The 23,429-nt window shown below is 40.3% G+C and overlaps 1 protein-coding gene across 14 annotated transcripts in view; it reads left to right on the top strand.

The window, feature by feature from the left end:
• Nucleotides 1–23,429, top strand: part of cacna1da (calcium channel, voltage-dependent, L type, alpha 1D subunit, a) — a 218,453-nt gene that overhangs the window by 186,136 nt on the left and 8,888 nt on the right. For 9 of the 14 annotated variants that reach the window (XM_061874281.1, XM_061874272.1, XM_061874275.1 and 6 more), the window contains 10 exons: nucleotides 1,422–1,524; nucleotides 1,629–1,730; nucleotides 5,236–5,369; nucleotides 8,747–8,863; nucleotides 10,135–10,532; nucleotides 15,359–15,385; nucleotides 15,866–15,994; nucleotides 16,057–16,205; nucleotides 22,392–22,498; nucleotides 22,592–22,909. In XM_061874281.1, the coding sequence (XP_061730265.1) occupies nucleotides 1,422–1,524; nucleotides 1,629–1,730; nucleotides 5,236–5,369; nucleotides 8,747–8,863; nucleotides 10,135–10,532; nucleotides 15,359–15,385; nucleotides 15,866–15,994; nucleotides 16,057–16,205; nucleotides 22,392–22,498; nucleotides 22,592–22,909 (1,584 nt within the window). The remainder of the gene's footprint in view (nucleotides 1–1,421; nucleotides 1,525–1,628; nucleotides 1,731–5,235; nucleotides 5,370–8,746; nucleotides 8,864–10,134; nucleotides 10,533–15,358; nucleotides 15,386–15,865; nucleotides 15,995–16,056; nucleotides 16,206–22,391; nucleotides 22,499–22,591; nucleotides 22,910–23,429) is intronic. The other 5 variants (XM_061874279.1, XM_061874271.1, XM_061874278.1 and 2 more) reach the window with 1 other exon arrangement.

Genomic DNA, 23,429 nt, shown 5'->3' with positions numbered 1-23,429 from the left:
GCTGCATAAGAGTTCAATTAAGAACACGTATATCTAACCTTTATGCTATAATGTGCTTAGCTGTTGTGTAGCTGCAAGCTCTTAGTAGCTTATAGCCTACCATGTTTACCATTTGTAAATGACTTGACTGAAATAGAAGAAAAGACCATCCTTGTGGGCTTATTGGAAGACATTTAGATGTTATCTGGCTATCCAGCTTTGCACAAGTAAACACACTGTTGGGCTATTTTCTGCTGCTATTGGTCCAATATTTAAAATCATTATCAGATTGGGACACCACTATTTTTCGCCAATTTTGAATAGGCCTCAGTGTATTGACAATGTGTGGACTAAATTCTATCCTTAGTATATGTATTTAGATACTAAAGTGCTTTTCTTATGATCTATTGTAAACAATGTACTGTATTGTGCATATGTACAGTAGCTTTAATGCTAATGAGCTGTGTTTGTCCATGCCTGTCCTTGTCTCTAAGAAGCGCTATTGTTTACTTTATCCACTATTGACATGTACACTTTAAATCTACACTTATCCAACATAATATATGCCATACATCACATCCAACAATTAACATTAGGACAGGAGGACTCAAATGTTACCAAGTCCGGCATAGCAACATAGTATATGGTATTTACCATTTACAACCGTAAATGGTAAATACACTCACATTTTGACCGCACCATCACATGAGGTTAGCCTGATCAACTCACAGCTCCAACATCTGTAGCTGACTGATTAATTTATTGATTGAAACTTTTATTAGCAGATTGCACAGTACAGTACATATTCCGTACAATTGACCACTAAATGTTAACAACCGAAAAGGTTTTTCAACTTGTTTAAGTCGGGGTCCACGTTAATCAATTCATATTGTAAATAATGTAAATAATTCAATGTATATAATCTGATGATTAACTTCTGTGATGCTGATAGTATATATTTATACAATGTATTGATTAACGTGGACCCTGACTTAAATAAGTTAAAAAACTTATTTGGGTGTTACCATTTAGTGGTCAATTGTACGGAATATGTACTGTACTGTGCGATCTACTAATACAAATCTCAATCAATCAATTGACCACTAGTTGGGGGAGAGCCAGGCGTTCTTTTAAAATGAGTAGCAAAGCTTCTTATTGATTTATTTGTATATTTTGCAAATCTGTCCTCAATGAAGTGGTGTGTGTATAATGAAAGTGTGCAAAATATACACAAGGCGGTCTTATCTTGCTAATGGTGAGTCCATAACCTATAATACGTGACTTTTATAAAATTTGATGCTCATGAACAGGTCAGGAACATCATTAAAAAGTTAATTTTGCCCATCTTTTATAAGCTAAAAATATGTACACAACATACACAGTAGCTGTAGAAAAATGGGTGTTTATTTATGTGTAATTTCACCTCTTGTCTGTATTTTTAGAGGCTGGTGGCTATGAATATGCCACTGAACAGCGATGGCACGGTCATGTTCAACGCTACTCTCTTTGCTCTGGTGCGAACAGCCCTGAAGATAAAAACTGAAGGTAAAAATATACAGTTGACAACTTCACAAAGAAAAAAATACTAATGAAGGAATCAGCTGAAACTGCGGCCAGATAGTCTATTTGCTTCTTTCCCCGTGCGGCAGGTAATCTGGAACAAGCTAACGAGGAGCTTCGGGCTGTCATCAAGAAAATCTGGAAGAGAACTAGTATGAAGCTTCTGGATCAAGTAGTGCCCCCTGCTGGTGGTCAGTAGAATCACACTCATTGTACATGCCGCAGGATAATCTAACTCCACACATACATATGTGTAAATATGTTCTCACACATTGTTCTTGTATGACGGTGTTGCTGTTCATGTTCTCCTGTGTTTGCTATCCGTGTGTGTTGGATCCTGATGGAGGCTGCAGACGTCCTACACAATCGGCTGTGTCTCCCTCTGTTTCTTTCATTTGTCTGGATCTCTTCTTAATTCACTGCTTTTCTTCTTCTCCTCACACTTTTATATATGTCTGTGTGTGTGTGTCCAAAACGTCTCAAGCACTTCAGAATATTCTGAAGCAGTTCTGTTTTAGGGTGGTGGCATGGAACTCGCGTTGCCTCTGTCTTTTTGTCTTGCTCTTTCACTGATTTCTGTCCCCAGCATGCTTGGTCAAAGTGATTCAGACCCCTGTTTCATAATGATGCTCACACACTTTTTTTGCCTTGTGGGAAGTTATGAGTAGTTTATTTTCATTTTAATCAGTAAAGGACAAAACAACAGTTAAGTGGTTTGGTTCATTAGCATGGAAGTAAGCAGCAATGTGCACACAACTTTAACCCTGACGTGATGTCGGACTTAAATACATTTCTTTGCACAGTTTTTAAAAGATATTCTTAGTTCTAAATTTAATATGCATCCATATCAAATGTGTTACTATACATAAAAAAGTCAAAATACCTATATATATATATATATATATATATATATATATATATATATATATAGGCTTCACGGTGGCAGAGGGGTTAGTGCGTCTGCCTCACAATACGAAGGTCCTGCAGTCCTGGGTTCAAATCCAGGCTCGGGATCTTTCTGTGTGGAGTTTGCATGTTCTCCCCGTGAATGCGTGGGTTCCCTCCGGGTACTCCAGGTTCCTCCCACCTCCAAAGACATGCACCTGGGGATAGGTTGATTGGCAACACTAAATTGGCCCTAGTGTGTGAATGTGAGTGTGAATGTTGTCTGTCTATCTGTGTTGGCCCTGCGATGAGGTGGCGACTTGTCCAGGGTGTACCCCGCCTTCCGCCCGATTGTAGCTGAGATAGGCGCCAGCGCCCCCCGCGACCCCGAAAGGGAATAAGCGGTAGAAAATGGATGGATGGATATATATATATATATATACATATATATATATATATATACATATATATATATATATATATATATATATATATATATATATATATCATATTTTCCGGACTATAGGGTGCACCGGATTATAAGGCGCACTGCCAATGAATGGTCTATTTTCAATCTTTTTTCATACATTGGGCGCACCGGTTTATAGGGAGCATTAAAGGATTTTTTTTTTTTTTCTAAATGGAAAACACTTCCTTGTGGTCTACATAACATGTAATGATGGTTCTGTGGTCAAAATGTTGCATAGATTATGTTTTACAGACCGTATTCAAGCCGCTTTCTGACAGTCGCTTCAGGGTGCGCCGTTTTGTGAGCGGTCTCGCCGTTTTGTGAGCGGTCTCGCCGTTTTGTGAGCGGTCTTATTTTTTACGTGGCTCACTTTCGACAGCGTCTTCTCCCCGTCATCTTTGTTGTAGCGGTGTAGCGTGCAAGGAAGGGAGTGGAAGAAGTGTCAAAAGATGGAGCTAACTTTTTTAATGACATTCAGACTTTACTGAGATCAATAACGGAGCAGCATCTTTTCATCCGCCAGAAATGTCTCCCGTGATAAACCGTTTGATCGGAACTCTCTAATTACTAAAGTTCCTTGGGTGAATAATGTAAACTCACTATGTTTTAGCGCTTTCATGGCCGATTAAGTAAGAACTTTACACTACTTTATATTAGAAATGGCAACAGCGGAGGATGAATGTTCCATAACAAGAAAATAGAGGAAAAGAAGAAGCTTATTGACTAAGGTGTTTGCACAGACTACAGAGGCAGATGCGTGAAATTTTCAGGACTTATGCAGATCCCAAATACAGATCAGCATTTACCAGCAGTTAAGAAAAGTTGCTTTTGCATAATATTGCGAAACAAAATGGCAGATAATATGTCTTTCCTTATACACACACCATAATAATACTCTTATGTTGAAGCACAGTATAATCTATCAAGCGGTGCAGCATCATAGCTTACCAAAGTCGTACTAAAACATTTTGATTGATTTTTGAGCGCCGTGTGTGATGTACTATATTTTCAATGGAACATATAAAATGTTGGTGTTGTTTACTTGTGTGATATTGCAGTATACACCTATCTCTTGTGTGTGACTACCATTATATTGCAGTCCACATGTATCTCTTATGTTTGACTGCCATCTACTGGTCACACTTATCATTACACCATGTACCAAATAAAATCGGATCGAGGTGGGTGGCACACTCTCGAGTTTTGAAAAAAAAAAAATAGATTTTAATTGCACCATATAATCTGGAATATATATATATATATATATATATATATATATATATATATATATATATATATATATATATATATATATATATATATATATATATATATATATATATATATATATATATATATATGTATATATTTGCTCCTTGAAATTTTTTGGTACTGTTCTGTGGCCAAGGACAATAAAAAATATAAATTTTTAAGACTTTTTATATTTTCATCCATGAGGCTTTTTGTGAATTTTTGTTCGGTCTGTAGAGGTCTTGGAATGTAACATTGTAAGCATCATGTATCTACTGTATGCAATATATATACTGTGTAAATATATACTTTATACAACCAAACAGCAAATATATATCACAAAGGCTGCATAGAGTCAGAGTAGAGTAAGGATTTTACAGGGCTGGCCTCTGTTAGATACGTACACCCATGACCAAGCTTTTTCTTTCTTTTGAAAATGTGAACACGGTGTTAAATACTGTGGTACATCGGGGTACGAGTTTAACTGGTATTTTGAAAAACTTGTATTGTGAAACATCGTCGCCATGGAAGTCTGTTAGAATGGAACAATTTTAACATGTGACATGTCTTTTAAAGATAAAAATGACACTGTTATGTAGCACAAATAATTACAGTAGTTTTACAAAGTAATGCAATAGAGATACAGCATTTACCTTGAGCTGCTTCAATGTGGTGCAGGCTAGCAGTGCTTCGCTCCAACTGCTGTATCAAGTCTGCTAAACAGGCCATCATATTTTTGATCATTTATTTATTCAATGTAATGTATATCATCCGTTTCTTCCCAGCACTGTTCTTCACACTCACTTTATTTGTTCCCATCGAGGGAACAACAAAATTAAGTGGACCTCCCGCTATATACGGATGTTTCGGGGCTTGTAACCTAAAGCATAGCAAAGACAGCTTGTATACCGACGTACCACTGTATTCTGTACACCATCAGGATGGATGTATTTAACATAAGTTGATCTGGAAGGAGTGTGGTGCTTGAGCAGAAAGAAGGTGATGGTGGTATAAGGACTCACCTCCACCACTTGGTCTTGTGTGTGCTGACCTGCTGACACAGGAAGCATTTGTGTGGTCTGTTCACTCAGATGATGAGGTAACCGTGGGGAAGTTCTATGCCACCTTCCTGATACAGGACTACTTTAGGAAATTCAAGAAACGTAAAGAGGAAGGCCTGGTGGGTGCGCACCCCTCCCAGAACAGCACGGCCATCGCACTGCAGGTGAGTCTTTTTGGGGTCCGCAAGGACGTGTGAGCCAAGCAGAAATGTTGTCTTTATGTGCGTTTCACTTAGATATCACCGCGTGTGCTAATGTTATGTTTGTGATCCAGCAGGACGTTCATTGCTGTACAGTACATTTCGGTTATTTGTGTCTTTTATCCCTGTTCCTCTAAATGTCACACATTTGATGTTAAGCGTACACCATTTCCTCACGTGAATCCACCCATCAACTCATGACGTTCACTTCCAAAGCTTGTTGACGTTTAAGTTACACATTAATGCGCAAGGTAAACCAAAAAGACCACAGCAACAGTAATCCAGTGTAATCTAGTGAGATCCAATAGCGCTGAATTAAAAATTAGTTTTTTACCAAGATAATAATGCTCACTTTTGATTGACACTGAAATTACCACCACAACATGTTTATTATTGTGGTTGTACCGCTGCATTGCATCATACACTGATTTATCACTACTAATTACTGCGTATTGAGTATTTATTAACAAGTAAATTGTGCAACACAGCAGCAACAGAACCAATGTTGTAATCGTGGTAGGATTATGAGTAATGGTAAATTCATTGTAAACATTTTCAAATCGCATAATTACTGTAGACTAGAAAAGCAGTAAGAGAGCACAGACCTCTGCCAGGCCCTATTTCCCTATTGTGAAGAATCCTTTAAAATAAAGTCCTAAATCCAGATGGTGATCCGGATCACCCTCAAAATCTAATCACTTGTTCCTTATCCCACATCTGACATTTCCATGAAAGTTTAAAATAGAATATGTGCATACTTTCTTGTGCTCTCTAAAGGGCAAATAAATATACAGAGTGTGAACCCTTTGTCTCAGTGGGTGGAGGCGGGGCCACTAGCATACACACACAGAGAAGTTTAGCCTCTTAATGTACACCTAAGGTAACGTAGTAGCAATTATTTGGATCACCTCCAAAATCTAATCACTTACCCATACCATACCCATTTCTGACATTTTCTGAAAGTTTCAGGAAAATCCACCCAAATATTTTTTTAGCTGTGTGAATGTGAGTGTGAATGTTGTCTGTCTATCTGTGTTGGCCCTGTGATGAGGTAGCGACTTGTCCAGGGTGTACGCCGCCTTCTGCCCGAATGCAGCTGAGCCGGAAAGAGACAAGCGGTAGAAAATGGATGGATGGATGTTGCTAACTAACATACAGGCATAAATTCCAGCAAATGCTGCACACACATGACACAGCATGACACAGCTACTACCATAATATTTTTGACCGAGAAGAAGCTGGGGATCCCGGTGTTTTTTGCTTTTGTGGAGGGACCATGCAAAGGTCAACTCTTATTGACTGGGCAGTTAAAGGAGCTGTTTGCAACATTTACACAGATGTCTAGAGGGTGCCAACTTTCCAATGTATTTTACACAATATATCCCACCCTCTTACTCCTCCTCTCATACGTAATGACGTAAATAGGTACGTACGTAACACGTGCACACAAATTGGCTTTAGGTGTTGTTAGTTAATAGCAATTTGTCATTGAATGTATATTCTATCATAACTGCAAATTGTTTCTTGCTACTCTTAGATTGCTTTTGTGTGTGTGCACATGCTCCCTGGGTGATGGACCGCTCTGAATACTAATTATTTTAGCTTGGGTTAGTAAAAGTTTTTGTTAAATAAACTTTTGTAATTGTGAAAAATAAAAGCATTTCTCTTATAGAAAAATGTAATTTAAAACATTTGTATGCACGTACAACACTTAAGACCGTCAGTACATCAGTATGTGGAATTAAATTATGGAATGGATTAAGCAAATCAATTAAACAATGTGCTAATATGATTCACTTCAAGAAACCCTTCAAACTTAAAGTGTTTACAAAGAAGAAGAACCGTGATAAACATTCTCAATTTATTTCAGCCATCCATTCGTTCATTTTCAAAATAATCTTACTCATCTCACCATATGAAATGTAACTTATTTCACCGAGTAATATTTATTTATTATTTTTGTGATTACAGGAAGAACAGGAAGTGAACAAATGTTTTAGCAACTGTTATGTAAAATAAAAGGGGTAGGATTAAATAAACTCTGCTTCTTTCTACTCCTTTTCAAACATGTTGAAAAGATAAACTGGAAATTGTGATGTATCATATTGTATGTTTGCATGTTTGAAATAAACTCAAACTCAACTCAACTCAACTCAAAATAATTGGTTGTGTTAAACCACTAATGTTAACATAAACTAAATAGTGGTGTTCTTGTTATATTTTTTGCTTTTAAAAAAATGTCACTGTGAGGAACAGCACCTCTAATTGAATAGAGGTGTTATTTTTTTAGAGCATTAAAAATATTTTACAGTGTCAATCAAATCTGGCAGTTTATTCTTGGGTGTCTTTCATTTCAGTATTTACCATACATTCATTGATTTGTGGCAGCTCGCCACAAATAGATTTTGCGCTCCATGTTTTCCCTTGCTCATAAACACATTATTAATGGGATTGTCTGTAAATCAGTAGGTGGCAGTATGCATTTTAATTCCGCTTCCTAACACAACTCATGTGAACCTGGTCTGCCAGAGAATAAGAAGACCAGCCAGAGGGATGGCTGTTACCAACTTAGCTTCTTAATTGCTATGTCTAGGAAGTATTCAGGCCCCTGTGGATACTTTTTCAAAAACAGTGACTAACTTGCTTGAGACTTTGAAGGACTTACTTAAAGACACATATAACTCTTCTCAACAAGCAGCAGGTGCTGCTGTAGTCCACCACTTCTAATAGAACTCACGGGCAGCGTTGTCTTGTTTGTAACGTCGATTTTTACTATTTTTATTTTCACGCACCTTAGTTCTCTCTTCTACAGCGTCCATTACAATTTCATGCACATGCGTCATGACCAATAATGCAAATTAGATGATGGCATCTTTATTTCCTTCTCCTACAGCAGCTGTTACCTTTACATACACATGCATCATGGCCAATTATGCATCACCCACTGCCACAAATAGATGGCAGTCCTGCAGGAAACAATGCATTAAATGTACCTAATGAAATGGAGCAAGTGTATGACCGCACTCACTGTCACCAAATAGCAAAATTAGGCAAGAAAACAGCTTGTTGTACTTTGATTAAGGTGTGTTTTTATGTCTTTTTAAGCATCTTAAAAACATAATACTTCAATTTTAGATAAAGGACACAGAATCTCCCCAAGATTGCTAAAATGAGAGCAGGTTTCACACATGTCTGTCCGTGCATGTCTGTCTGCACTGCAAACGTCAGATCGTCCAGCAGGCGTGTGTGTGCGCTTGTGGCTGTTTGATGTCCCTTTTTAATCCCCTTATTTTGAGCCCTCAGCAGCAGTCCTTAGTCGTTCTTTATTGTCATGGTTACAGGCTGGCCTCCGCACGCTCCATGATATTGGGCCCGAAATACGCCGAGCGATATCATGTGACCTGCAAGATGACGAACTAATAGACTTTATACCAGAGGAAGACGAGGAAATTTATAGGGTAATTGATTTGATTTTACCTGACAGGGTTTGGGGCGTTCATATGGACAAAAGTTGCAAGACATTAATCAGTTAATTCATCAATGAAGGGTTGAATCTTAACTCTTCGACATTCTATTTTGGACAACTCAGTGAGTTTGGTGTGGAAAAATTAAGAGCCATGACCTCAACTCTATCAAACACGCAACACGTACAAGGTGTGTCAGAAAGTTCCAGGAATGTTGATCTCATCGTCTAGTCCTTGCCACGAGCCAGGCCATCAACCAGCACGTCTACGAGGCGATCTTGCAGCATTTGCTTTATTCGGTGCACAAAAACTGTTGTGGTAACTCATGGTTGCTTCACTGTGACAACACTCCTGCTCACAACACCATAAGCAGAACAGTGTCTGGACCAAAAGAACGTGGTGGAGCAACCTCTCCACCTCTTAACTAACCAGACAGCCGTGTGTTATTTTCCTCTTTTTCGAGCTCTTTGTGAAGAGTTAAGATTGCAGTGACGACAGAGCTGTTGAGGGTCCTGGAAGAATCTTTTGCAGAGAAGGCTGTGAAGGTCCTTCCAGGGGTTTTGTTTTCATTAGGACAACTTGTAGTTTGTAGAAGAAGAAATAAATATCTTCTTTATTTTCATGTGTACAATGCACAGTTAAATATGTCTTCTGCATTTAACCCATCCTCTTAAAGAAGCAGTAGGCAACCATCATGTGGTGCAACACCAAGAGACAACATCCAGGTCGTAATATGTGAATGCAGTCTTACCTAAGACACTAAATGGATTGTGGAAGCGGGATTTGAACCAGGAACCCTTTGGTTACTAGACAACCTCCTGAGCCTTGTAGCTCCCAAAGTAAAAGTTGTACTGAATAACAGCAGGCCTGAAACTTTTCTGATACACTTTGTAGATTTTAAACCACAAATCACCAAACCAAACAAAATCCACAACATTTTATAGAAAGTTTTCCTTGAAGAGAGGAAGCTTTGATAGCCCTAAAGGGGGTGACCATGTCCACCTTCTTCTAAGTGTCCTCAAACTTTTGTCCATATGTAGTACAGTGTCTACAACAATACATTTGAATGCTTATCCTGTGGTTTTACTCATTTTTTTGACACTTTTCTTTTTGCCATGTTTAATTCACACATGAGTCACACGCTCATAAGTCAGCTTTCTATTTCTCTTCATATCAAACCTAAAACCAGACTTAACATCAAACAGTTTTAATGTGTACTGTCAGCAATGAACGTGTCAGGGTCTCATTCTGTTTACGCCCCTCAGCGTAACGGCGGACTCTTTGGCAACCATCTCATGAACGGAGGTCATCGGCGGTCCAACGGCCACCAGACCAACGCCACGCAGCGTCCCCTGCAAGTGCAGCCGCCGCCTCACTACGCTCACATGGAGCAACCGGTGGGGCGGCTGTCTCGAGCCAACGCCATGTCCCACGGCAACCACCGTCACCACCACCATCACCACCACCACCACCACCGCCACCACAACAACTCCTACGGAAAGTCTCCCAAATCCACCAACATCAACCTCAACAACGCCAACAAGTCCAGTCTGCCCAACGGTGGGCACCATCGCTACTATGAACACGCCCCTCCCAACGGGTACCCGGGACATTGTGGCTCCTACTATGACTATGAAAAGCCTCACACTCCACAAGCTCAAAGGTACCAACACATGAATCTTTTGGTTCTGATCCATTCATCTCCGGCTCAGAGTTCATTCGGTAGCCATTTGTGTTCGTGTCATGTTGTCTTGTTGCTGTTATCGTATTCAGAAACACTGAATACAAAAGGTTTTTACAAATGCATTTTTAATCATCCACCAACCCACTAACTACTCACTTTCATAATAATTTGGAGTGAATGAGAAAGTATTGAGATAACATATATATGTCTGTCATTTATCAACATGGTTGCGTATTGTGCAACACAGCAGCAACAGAACCAATGTAACAATTTGAGGGCGCAAACTGCCCAGTCAACATGAATAGCGCTTATGGGTTGATTGTAAACAACAGTACAACAAGTTGTATCACGCAAACAATTATTATATCCAATCCACTTTATTTATATAGCACATTTAAAAAAAACAGAAGTTTCACAAAGTGCTGCACAGAAGTTGATACATACATACTAGGACAGTCAGCAATATGAAATATTGAACTATAAAATAATAAACACATACAATACATCAGAGAAAAAAAATAGACTAAAATCACACAACTCTCATCTCTCATGCTGGTTTAAAGGCCTACTGAAACCCACTACTACCGACCACGCAGTCTGATAGTTTATATATCAATGATGAAATCTTAACATTGCAACACATGCCAATACGGCCGGTTTAGTTTACTAAATTCCAATTTTAAATTTCGTGCGGAAGTATCATGCTAAAACGCCGCGGTATGATGACACATGCGCATTTTGGTCCACCACCGTTCACAGCTATAAGTCGTCTCTTTTCATCGCATTATTCCACATTATTATGGACATCTGTGTTGCTGAATCTTTTGCAATTTGTTCAATTAATAATGGGGACGTCAAAGAAGAAAGATGTCGGTGGGAAGCGGTGTATTGCGGCCGCCTTTAGCAACACAAACGCATTCCCAAAAGATGACGGTGAAGCTTTAATATGGAACAGAGCGGTCAAGCGAACATGGTTCCCTACCACATGTCAAGCAGCAGGTTTCGGTGAGAAAATTGTGGTAATAAGTCGGCTCTTATTGTAGACATGAGCGGAGAGCTTGTGTCGTTCCTCCTGCACCTGTCAAAGAGGCAGCTGCGACTCTCTTGCCTCCTCCCACCGGCCGCCCCGACCGTCAGATGCTTCCACCGTTGTTGGAGGGGGAAAAAAAAAAAAAATCTCAGCCCGGCCCGACCGGCTGCCTTCGCCTCGTCGAGAAACGTGGCTTCCCTCAGAGACACTGCCGGTCACCGCACCCGTGGCCACACCCCTCCGACTTTCAGGCTGTACAGGTACGGCCATATAATCTCACTAAAACACTAGTAACACAATAAGCAGATCAGGGATTCTCCAGAATTATCCTAGTAAATGTGTCTAATAACATCTGAATCGCTCCCACTGTATAGTCTTTTTTTTTTTCTAGTCTTTTACTCTCACTTTCCTCATCCACAAATCTTTTATCCTTGCTCAAATTAATAGAAAAATCGCCTCTTTCTCGGTCTGAATCGCTCTCGCTGCTGGTGGCCATGATTGTAAACAATGTGAGGAGCTCCACAACCTGTGACGTCACGCACACATCGTCTGCTACTTCCGGTACAGGCAAGGCTTTTTTATTAGCGAGCAAATGTTGCGAACTTTATCGTGGATGTTCTCTACTAAATCTTTTCAGCAAAAATATGGCAATATCACGAAATGATCAAGTATGACACATAGAATGGACCTGCTATCCCCGTTTAAATAAGAAAATCTCATTTCAGTAGGCCTTTAAAAACCAAAGAGTAAAGATATGTTTTAAGACGTGATTTAAAACTCTTTAAGGAGGGAGCTGTCTGATTAACAATAAGGATATTGTTCCAAAGTTTTGGAGCCAAAGCAGAAAATGCACGATCAGTACTGGATTTTAAACGGGTTTTTGGGACGACAAGAAGAAACTGATCAGCTGACCTCAGAGACCTTGTGGGGGTGTACATTTTTAAAAGGTCTGACAGATATTGTGGCACGAATCCATTGAGAGATTTTAAAACAAACAATAAATGAAGTCTTAAAAAATCTAAAAATAACTTTACACTACAACTGTATATGCTCAAATAGTGGCTATAAGGCTGTACTCGTCAAAATGTGCTAGCTTGGTGCTAACTTACATTGGCTGTGCCATAAACAGTACATGCTACTGATTAGCTTGAGCGATTTTACATGGCGATTTCAACCCTGCAAATTTGACAGATCAAAACTACAACTAAGATGCACGTTGCAATCAAACATCTGATGGCTAAAAAGTAAACTTACAGTAGAAACACTTTGTAAGGCTCAACAAAAGACAAGACTAGCACATTCAGTTAAATGGCAAAGACTAATTCCTGACTACGACAACACAACTAGGACAAATTGAAATAGATGCATGCTTGCTGTGATATCTGATTGGAAATAATATAGGCAATTTGTTGGGAAAATATGTATGCTAAAGGAAATTTCATTTCAAATTCCGTTAAATTTTTATTTTTTTAAACCTATAAAAATACTTGCGTTGCACTGAATGGAACCTATATCCCTTGCCCGCAAGACAATGTCTTTAATCAACGTGCCATCAACCCTGACATGTAGCTCCTCTGGTTATCTGCTTTAATAAAAGGCTTCCTTGTGATGAACGATAATGAATGATAATATTGCACAAATGCAAATGAAATCAATTCTGGGTTCCTTCACAGTGCTTATAGTTGAAAATGTGTCAAGCCAGCTCATATAATTTCTCCCTTGATATTGCAAAAGAGAGTGAGCTGGTGCTTTCTCTTCTTTACTCAAATAATTGTGTCCTATTTGTCAAGATAATTACACAAAATGTGGATGTTTGAAAGATATGTCCAGCCAACTCTCTGGCATTGTTAATCTGATTAAGTTACATAACATGCAATTTGCCGCGCTCCATGCTCTGCATAGTCAGTGACACATCTAAATGAGATTCGGAAGTGTAAGAAAATGAGATACAACTACCGTACAGCATTATCAGCTCAGTGTTAAATTGAAATGAATATATATATTACTAAACAAATTAGGCTTCACGGTGGCAGAGGGGTGAGTGCGTCTGCCTCACAATACACAGGTCCTGAATAGTCCTGGGTTCAATCCCGGGCTCGGGATCTTTCTGTGTGGAGTTTGCATGTTCTCCCCGTGAATGCGTGGGTTCCCTCCGGGTACTCCGGCTTCCTCCCACCTCCAAAGACATGCACCTGGGGATAGGTTGATTGGCAACACTAAATTGGCCCTACTGTGTGAATGTGAGTGTGAATGTTGTCTGTCTGTCTGTGTTGGCCCTGCGATGAGGTGGCGACTTGTCCAGGGTGTACCCCGCCTTCCGCCCGATTGCAGCTGAGATAGGCACCAGCGCCCCACGTGACCCCAAAGGGAATAAGCGGCAGAAATGGATGGATGGATGGACCAAACAAATTAAAAAAATTTACCAAATGAACACACAAATGTGGGGTTTTTTTTGTTTTTTATTGGTGCTTTTTTAACTCTACTTGTTTTTTTTTTACATTAAATTATACTTTGTTTATTTAGAACTTTGCCTGTCCTTGCTTTTAAAGTTAAAGTAAAGTAAAGTACCAATGATTGTCACACACACACACTAGGTGTGGTGAAATTTGTCCTCTGCATTTGACCCATCCCCTTGATCACCCCCTTGGAAGTGAGGGGAGCAGTGGACAGCAGCGGTGCCGCGCCCGGGAATCATTTATGGTGATTTAACCCCCAATTCCAACCCTTGATGCTGAGTGCCAAGCAGGGAGGCAGTGGGTTCCAATTTTTTTGTAGTCTTTGGTCTTTAAATGGCCGGAACCTTAATAGTTATTTTTATGTTTGTAACAGCCAAAAGAGCAGCATAATTAGAGTATGAATACATATTTATAAATAAATTAGTCATCTTGGTAAGCAGATACTGTACATACAAATATCTCAAGCTGAATTTAAAAGTTGATGGCTCAATTAGAGGCACTAAGTATATGTACTCTTGATAATTTGATTAGTCGGCTAATTGTTAAGATAGTCGATGACTTGATGACCATCAAAATAGTTGTTAGTTGCAGCTCTAGTTGGTACTGTATTGGTTGAAATGTGATAAGTACCTATCCCTATCTGTGATAGACATCTTAGAGGGGGATTGTCAAATATTGGCATTTTTAAGGAAATTTTTCGGATGCGTCCATAGTCACTGTTCTTTGCCATTCGTTGTGGGTCTTGGAATATAAGCCCTGCAACTGTCTGCAGTCTACTGTACAGATGAACGAACGTACCGCAGGTTATGTTTATCAGGGATGTTAAACACTAAAACTTGTACTTCACTTTTTGCTCCATTGAACTGAATCCCTAAGCTGGATAGAGTGAACTGTGCAGCGAAAAGCCTCATGACTTTATTTGTCTGGCAGAATCCATCTTCTTATCTAGCCTATCCTTTTTTTCCCCGCCAACCTTTACCCATTCCTACACAAACACACTTCATTTCTTGACAAACCAGCAGTGCTCCTTGTCGTCAGCCACCCCTGGGTGTTATCTTGGTTTTCCTCTGCATCCATTAAGCTTGCCAGACAATTTCATTGCTGCCAATGGAATTGTTGAGCAACACTAGGGCGGACGTCTCCCCTCATGCTTTCCTCCTCCTACATATATATTAGAATGCTGTATATGTTCCATATACTGTATGATATACAGTATACTGTGTATCACTTTTCTCCAGCCTTTTTCTCTCTGTGTTTTCTCCTTTCTCCATCCTAACCCAAATGCTTTCTCTTGACCTCCCCTCTACCGTCTTGGACAGAAGGCGCTACTATGAGACCTATGTTAGGTATGTTGCTTTTTCAGGCACTGGCGGTAACAGAATCGAGGGTCTTTGATCCCTTGTACTTCTTTCATGTTTCACTTAGTTTGGATCTGTGAATGGCTGCACCACCGCTAGACTATGCTTACGTGCAAAATGCTGGTCTCGTCCATGTACATGCCTTTGTAAAAAACACACAAATGTGAAGTAAAAGTAAAACGTTCTTTGAAAGCGGCCAGCATATTGCGGACAATCCTGTTTTTGCTGCATGTGGCTTATAGGTTTGTGGCCACTGCTTATCATTTAAGCTCATCAATGTAAAAGCAATGTTGCAGATGCTCTTGGCGGCCCAAAATATCTGCTTGCCGTCTTTTAAAATGTCACAAGCACTGCAACCGCCTGTCAACTTGAGTCTGCATGGCAGTGCATGAGCCAAGTCCAATAATCCTCCCCTCGTTCCATATGAAACATTCACACTCTGACTCCTCTTCCCTGGTGTCCCTTCAGGTCCAATGGCGGAGACAGACGCCACCCCACCATCCGCAGAGAGGAGGAGTTGGATGAAGATCGCCTCTCTGGCGTGTATTATAGCGGGGAGGAGTTTTATGAAGACGACAGCATGCTGTCAGGGGACAGGTAGGTCAGTAAAGAATAGGTTTTTACAAGACGCATTACTTTATGATGTGATATGTTGAAAGGTACCAGAACAGCGACGCAGAGTATGAGACCCCCAAAGGCTACCATCACCCTGACGGCTACTATGACGACGATGAGCAGCCTCTCTACCACGACTCCAGGAGGTCACCTAAAAGACGCTTGCTACCTGCCACACCTCAAGGTTTGCCGGGTATTGACCTGCGGCATGAGTTGTCTTTACTTCTTTATGGAAAATAATAGTACTGTATTTTTCGGACTATAAGGAGCACTTAAAATCCTTTCATTTTCAACAGTGCGCCTTCAGTCCGCCTAATGTAAGGAGCAATTCTGGTTGTGCTTACCGACCTCTTAGCTATTTTATTTGGTACATGGTCTAATAATAAGTGTGACCAGTAGATGGCAGTCACACATAAGAAATACGTGTAGACTGCAATATGATGCCAGTAAACAGCACCAAAACTTTAAATGTACCATTGAGAATATAAAACATTACACACGGCTCTCAAAAAGCTATGGAACCGCTCCGCTTGATGGATTGTCGGCACGTTACGGCTACAGTAGTCAGACGTAATCTTCAACATACAAGTATTAGTATGGTGTATGTATAAGGACTGCAAAATGGCACCTATAAGCGGACATTTTATCGGGCGTTTTGTTTAGCAATATTATGCAAAACCAACTTTTCTTACCTTCTGGTACCTGCTGATGTGTATTTAGGATAAATGGTAAATGGGTTGTACTTGTATAGCGCTTTTCTACCATCAAGGTACTCAAAGCACTTTGACACTACTTCCACATTTACCCATTCACGCACACATTCACACACTGATGGAGGGAGCTGCCATGCAAGGCGCTAACCAGCACCCATCAGGAGCAAGGGTGAAGTGTCTTGCTCAGGACACAATGGAGGTGACGTACTAAGTGGGTATTGAACCAAGGACCTTCGGGTTGCGCACGGTCACTCTCCCACTGCGCCACGCCGTCCTGCATTAGTCCTGAAAATTAGCGCGCGTCGGCCTCTTTAGTCCGTGACCACACCATTGTCGATAAGCTTCTTCTTTTTCTCTATCTTCTTCATCCTCCGCTGTTGCCATTTCTAATATAAAGTAGTGTAAAGTTGTAACATATAGTCAGTCGACTCGCCATAGAAGTGTAGTGAGTTTACATTATTCACCCATGGAACTTTAGTTATTAGAGAGTTCCAGTCAGACGGTTTTTCACGGGACACATTTCCGGCGTTGTTATTGCGGTAGTGAGCCACGGATGAGAATATGCTGCTCTGTTATTGATTTAAGTAAAGTCTGAATGCCAATAAACCGTTAGCGCCATCTTTTGACACTTCTTCCACTCCCGTCCTTGCACACTACATCGCTTCCACAAAGATGTCAGGGAGAAGACGCTGCCAAAGGTGAACCACGTAAATAAGACCGCCCACAAAATGGCGCATCCTGAAGCTACTCTCAGAAAGTGACTTGAAGATGGTCTATAAAACATCATCCATGCAACATTTTGACCAAGGAACAATATGACCCCTTTAATACTCCTTATAATCAGGTGCGCCTTTTGTATGAAAATAGATCTGAATAGACCCGCTCATCGGCAGTGCGCCTTATAAACCGGTGCGCCCTATGGTCTGGGAAATACGGTACTAAACTTTCAACCCGCCATCAGTGTGTGAATGTGTGTGTGAATGTGGAAATACTGTCAAAGCGCTTTGGGCTCCTTAAAAAGGGGTAGAAAAGCGCTATAAAAGTACAACCATTTACCATTTAATTGCAATGCTTCACCTTACTAAAAGCTATTTTATTTTCAATAGTGCCCAAAGTGTTTTTCCACACACTTGAAGTTATGCACGTTTCTCTTGTTCGTATTCTCCAATCCAGCCTCTGGACATGCCCATAAGACAGGCAAAAGTGATTAAATGGTGAATGAAGGCAAATGAGGAAGGCCTTTACCATTCCACCTTTTTTATTGGCTGTGTGAACATTTTAGTTTAACTAACACTAATGAATGTAATGGAAATCCAGGGAAAGATGTCACTTTAAATTAGAGATGTCCGATAATGGCTTTTTTGCCGATATCCGATATTCCGATACTCTTGTAGATAACTCGTAATTACCTCGTAATTCCAGGGTCTCACAGGTAACTTGTAATTATCAATTCCGATATCAACCGATACTGATACAGTATACCGTATACAGTTGTGGAATTAACACATTAATATGCCTAATTTTGTTGTGATGCCCCGCTGGATGCGTTAAACAATGTAACAAGGTTTTCCAAAATAAGAGAACTTCAACTCAAGTTATGAAAAATAATGCCAACATGGCACTGCCATATTTATTATTGAAGTCACAAAGTGCATTATTTTTTTTTAACATGCCTCAAAACAGCAGCTTGGAATTTGGGACATGCTCCCCCTGAGATAATCCTGATACCCACTACAACTATGGGAAATACTATACTTTCACACAGTGCATTATTTTTTCTTTTTTTTAAACATGCTTCAAAACAACAGCTACAAAAACAATGAAGGCACACAGCTTCAGTCCAGAGTATACTAGAGTAATAAAATTAAAGTACCAATGATTGTCACACACACTAGATATGGCGAAACTATTCTCTGCATTTGACCAATCACCCTTGATAAAGTAAACAATAACATAGTCCTCCTTTAGGGCAAGACTGCCTGGTATACTGTGTAACAGGAAATTATGAACTGGGCTCAATGTGCCCTGCTCTAACGTATTTGAAAGAGTTACAAAAATGTGCTGCAAGATAGTGGTGAGTGCTTGAAGTGGCCTAGCAGTCAGCCAGAGCTTCTGAAATGCTGCGTTGAGACAGGGCACCTCTGTTCACTGCAAGCTGCAAAGTGTGCGCCATGAAGGGCAGACTAGCCACACCAAACTCCATCGTAGCTTTTGCCATACTGCGTGTTTTTGTTGTATTTTTGTTTTTTTCTCGACAGAGTCTTTAAGCGACAATTGTGTGGTACTATTTTTCGTTGTTTGCTCTTCATCCATCTTTCGCTTGTATTCATCGTGTATCTCCATATGATTCTTGAAGAGGTGCGAAATCAAATTGCTTGTATTAAAGCAGTGGTTCTCAACCTTTTTTCAGTGATGTACCCCCTGTGAACATTTTTTTAATTCAAGTACCCCCTAATCAGAGCAAAGCATTTTTGGTTAAAAAAAGAGATAAAGAAGTAAAATACAGCACTATGTCATCAGTTTCTGATTTATTAAATTGTATAACAGTCCAAAATATTGCTAATTTGTAGTGGTCTTTCTTGAACTATTTGGAAATAAAGATACAAAAATAACTAAAGACATGTTGAAAAATAAACAAGTGATTCAATTATGAATAAATATTTTTACACATAGAAGATATCATCAACTTAAAATGCCCTCTTTGGGGATTGTAATAGAGATCCATCTGGATTCATCAACTGCATTCTAAACATTTCTTCACAAAAAAAGAAATATTTAACATCAATATTTATGGAACATGTCCACAAAAAATCTAGCTGTCAACACTGAATATTGCATTGTTGCATTTCTTTTCTCAGTTTATGAACTTACATTCATATTTTGTTGAAGTATTATTCAATAAATATATTTATAAAGGATTTTTGAATTGTTGCTGTTTTTAGAATATTTTCAAAAAATATCACCTACCCCTTGGCATACCTTGAAGTACCCCCTTTTGAGAACCACTGTATTAAAGGAAGACATCTTGGTTCCTCCTCGCATAACCAACTTTTTGCAGTCATTGCAAATTGCCAGTTTTTTATCCGTCAGACACACTTTAAAATTATCTCAAACCTTAGACATGGTGTCATTAGTCAGTCACCATGGGAGCTTGCTTGTTAGCCACGGATACAGCACCGGCAACAACACACTCTTCTTGTTGTTATGCTCCGCTCGCGGCGGTTTGATGAGGTCATCAACAGTCGCCAGTAAACCTCTCATGCTGCAGTCATGCTGCAACTCCTGTGTTGTGTGTGTGAGAAGGGAGAGGGGAGGGGCTGCTGACTGGGAGACGCAACGTCCACGTTTTACCGGATATGTAGCACTCCGTACAGCGGCGTTTTAAAAGTCAGTAACTTTAATTTTTGAAACCGATACCGATAATTTCCGATATTACATTTTAATGCATTTATCCATTTAAAGTATCTCTACTTTAAATTTAAAAAATCTGTATGCACCTGTGTCGTCATGGTGATGTTGTGTGTGTGCACGCTGCAACAGCTTCTTCTTCATGGCTGGTTGTGAATAATACTGTAATCCGTAGATGAAACTTTGATTCACTTGTTGTTAGGGATGGAAATCATATACCGGTTGTTGTTCAGAACCGGTTCCCAGTTTATCAATTCCTTAGAATCGCTTGCCATTTCGTCAAGCGATTTGCTTAACGGTACTTCCGAGTGGGCATGACGTCATTTCGCAACATGCTCAGTGAAGTCGGCAACAAGGCGTGTTCGGTGGCGGAAAATTGCACCGAAGTTTGACACATTTTACTAAAAAAAACGCGATAGCGCTACTTTTAATAATTCCAAGGTTGCTATTTCATTAAGTGGAGGACATTTGTTAGCAGATATCTCCATACATGGTAGAGGTTTACCCAAGGAGCTTTGTGCGAGTCCACTTTTCCAGTTGTAATCTAAAGTTGTAGTCAATAAGTTCCTACTTTTTTTCTCCATCCTCTTGCTGTGGGGCAGACTGGCTTGTACATGCACATGCATGCTACAATACTCTGCTGTTGCCATTAATACAAAGTAGGTTATACAAACACTGTTTCCATATGAGTTGGGAAATTGTGTTAGATGTAAATATAAACGGAATACTATGATTTGCAAATCCTTTTCAACCCATATTCAGTTGAATATGCTACAAAGACAACATATTTGATGTTCAAGCTGATAAAAACAATTTTTTTTTTGCAAATAATCATTAACTTTAGAATTTGATGCCAGCAACACGTGACAAAGAAGTTGGGAAAGGTGGCAATAAATACTGATAAAGTTGAGAAATGCTCATCAAACACTTATTTGGAACATCCCACAGGTGTGCAGGCTAATTGGAAACAGGTGGGTGCCATGATTGGGTACAAAAATGAAAAGCTAAGTAATTCACAAACAAAGATGGGGCGAGGGTCACCAATTTGTAAGCAAATTGTCGAACAGTTTTAGAACAACATTTCTCAAAGAGCTATTGCAAGGAATATAGGGATTTTACCATCTACGATCCTTAAAATCATCAAAAGGTTCAGAGAATCTGGAGAAATCACTGCACGTAAGCGATGATATTACGGACCTTTGATCCCTCCGGCGGTACTGCCTCAAAAACCGACATCAGTGTGTAAAGGATATCACCACATGGGCTCAGGAACACTTCTAAGTTAATTATTTGCAACAAAAAAATATCTTGTCTTTGTAGTGCATTCAACTGAATATGGGTTGACAAGGATTTGCAAATCATTGTATTCCGTTTATATTTACATCTAACACAATTTCCCAACTAATATGGAAACGGGGTTTGTAGATCTAACTTATATCTGTCAGTAGACTGGCTATGGAAGCGCTAAAAACTACAACATGGCTGACTGGGTCAGGGGGCTTGGCCTGGAGGGGGAATTTAGCACCTAATTTAAGACATAATGGCACATTCTGAAAAGATGGTCAGAAAGTGTCTGTAAAACAAAATCTATGCATATTTATGACCAAAGTAAAGGACCAATGATAGTCACACGCACACTAGGTGTGGTGAAATTTGTCCTCTGCATTTGACCCATTACCCTTGATCACCCCCTGGGAGGTGAGGGGAGCAGTGGGCAGCAGCGGGGGCCGCGCCCGGGAATCATTAACCCCCAATTCCAACCCTTGATACTGAATGCCAAGCGGGGAAATAATGGGTCACATTTTTATAGTCTTTGGTATCACTTGACCGAGGTTTGAACTCACAACCTACCGATCTCAGGGCAGACACTCTAACTACGAGGCCACTGAGTAGGGACCAAAAAACTACCATTACATGTTATGTAGACTACAAGGAAGTTGTCTGTATAATTTAGAAAAAAATCATAATATGACCCTTCTAAGATATTGGAAAAATAGGCAAAATGGGCAAGATTTGACAGGGAATGCCCAAAACTAAGTGTTGCTCCTGCCAGAGTGTGCATATTGGATGAAGGCGCGCAGTGACAGGCTGAAATTGAGGTGGTGACAGGCTGAAATTGAGGTGGAGAATGCTGCATGGCCAGAATCCGGGCAATCGCACATCTTTTTTTATACTTTATAGGGCCATTGATTTACTATACGAGTGAATCAAACTGAGCGCTCGCCGAGGTCACTCACTGGCTGCTGCGTGTTGCACAGGTCACAGGAGGCCGTCTTTCAACTTTGAGTGTCTGCGCAGACAGGGCAGCCAAGATGAGCTTCCACATCAGCGCACTGCACTACCACTGCACCTAATGCAGCAGCAGGTAAACAAGTTCCTCCGGTGGTTGCAGTTAAAGAGCACACTTCAGCTACTTTAGCTCTTTTTTTCATGCAGTCATGATTTATTCACCCAACAGGTCATGGCCGTAGCAGGACTGGATTCCAGCAGAGCCCACCGCCTTTCCCCGACACGCTCCACCCGCTCCTGGGCCACACCCCCTGCCACCCCGGCCAGTAAAGACCAATCGCCGTACTACACCCCACTCATCCGCGTGGACCGCCCGCACAGGGAGAGCATCGCCAGCAGCCACGTGTCGGTGCGCAAGAGCTCCTGGTACACGGACGACCCGGACTTCTCGCAGAGGACGTACTCGCCCATTCACCTGCATGTGCCGCCTGAGTACCACAACCAGTACCACCATAAGAGAGGCAGCGCCACCAGCCTGGTAGAAGCGGTGAGTTTCTGACTGAGGTTCGATCTGAAAATGATATGTTTATAATAAGAAATGCCGCTGGTGTTGTCATGCAGAGGAGCAAACAATACTTCCTAAATGTTCTGCATTGCCGTTTAAAAGACAATCTGAGGCGGAATCAGCTCCAATTTTAGATGAAAGCTGATGTCATTTGGAAAGGGGTGTCCCAATCCGGTTTTGGTCTCATTTAAGCAAAAATCAAGTATCCGCTTTCTTACGTCACTTTTTTTACTCTTACTTTAATATCACAAACAAAACTGTGCAAAGTGTAAGCCCTTTAAAATGCGAGAGGTGCCCACAGCAGCACCCGCAGCTTGTTGAGAAGAGCGATACGTGCTTCAACGTCGGAGTCTCAAAAAGTATCCAATCATGCTACAATTGACTAGATTTTGAAAAAATAGTATGTAGAAAATTCTAAATGTAGTAAAGCTACGTTACTAACAACGCTGACAGATCTCTGCAGGTTTCAACAAGTAAAATTTCAGACTTTATTGAGATTATA

The sequence above is a fragment of the Nerophis ophidion genome, linkage group LG16, assembly GCF_033978795.1.
Source record: "Nerophis ophidion isolate RoL-2023_Sa linkage group LG16, RoL_Noph_v1.0, whole genome shotgun sequence".
In the NCBI taxonomy this organism is placed as follows: Eukaryota; Metazoa; Chordata; class Actinopteri; order Syngnathiformes; family Syngnathidae; genus Nerophis; species Nerophis ophidion.
The sequence above is the reverse complement of the archived record's forward strand: the minus strand, read 5'-3'. Positions and strand labels throughout refer to the sequence as shown.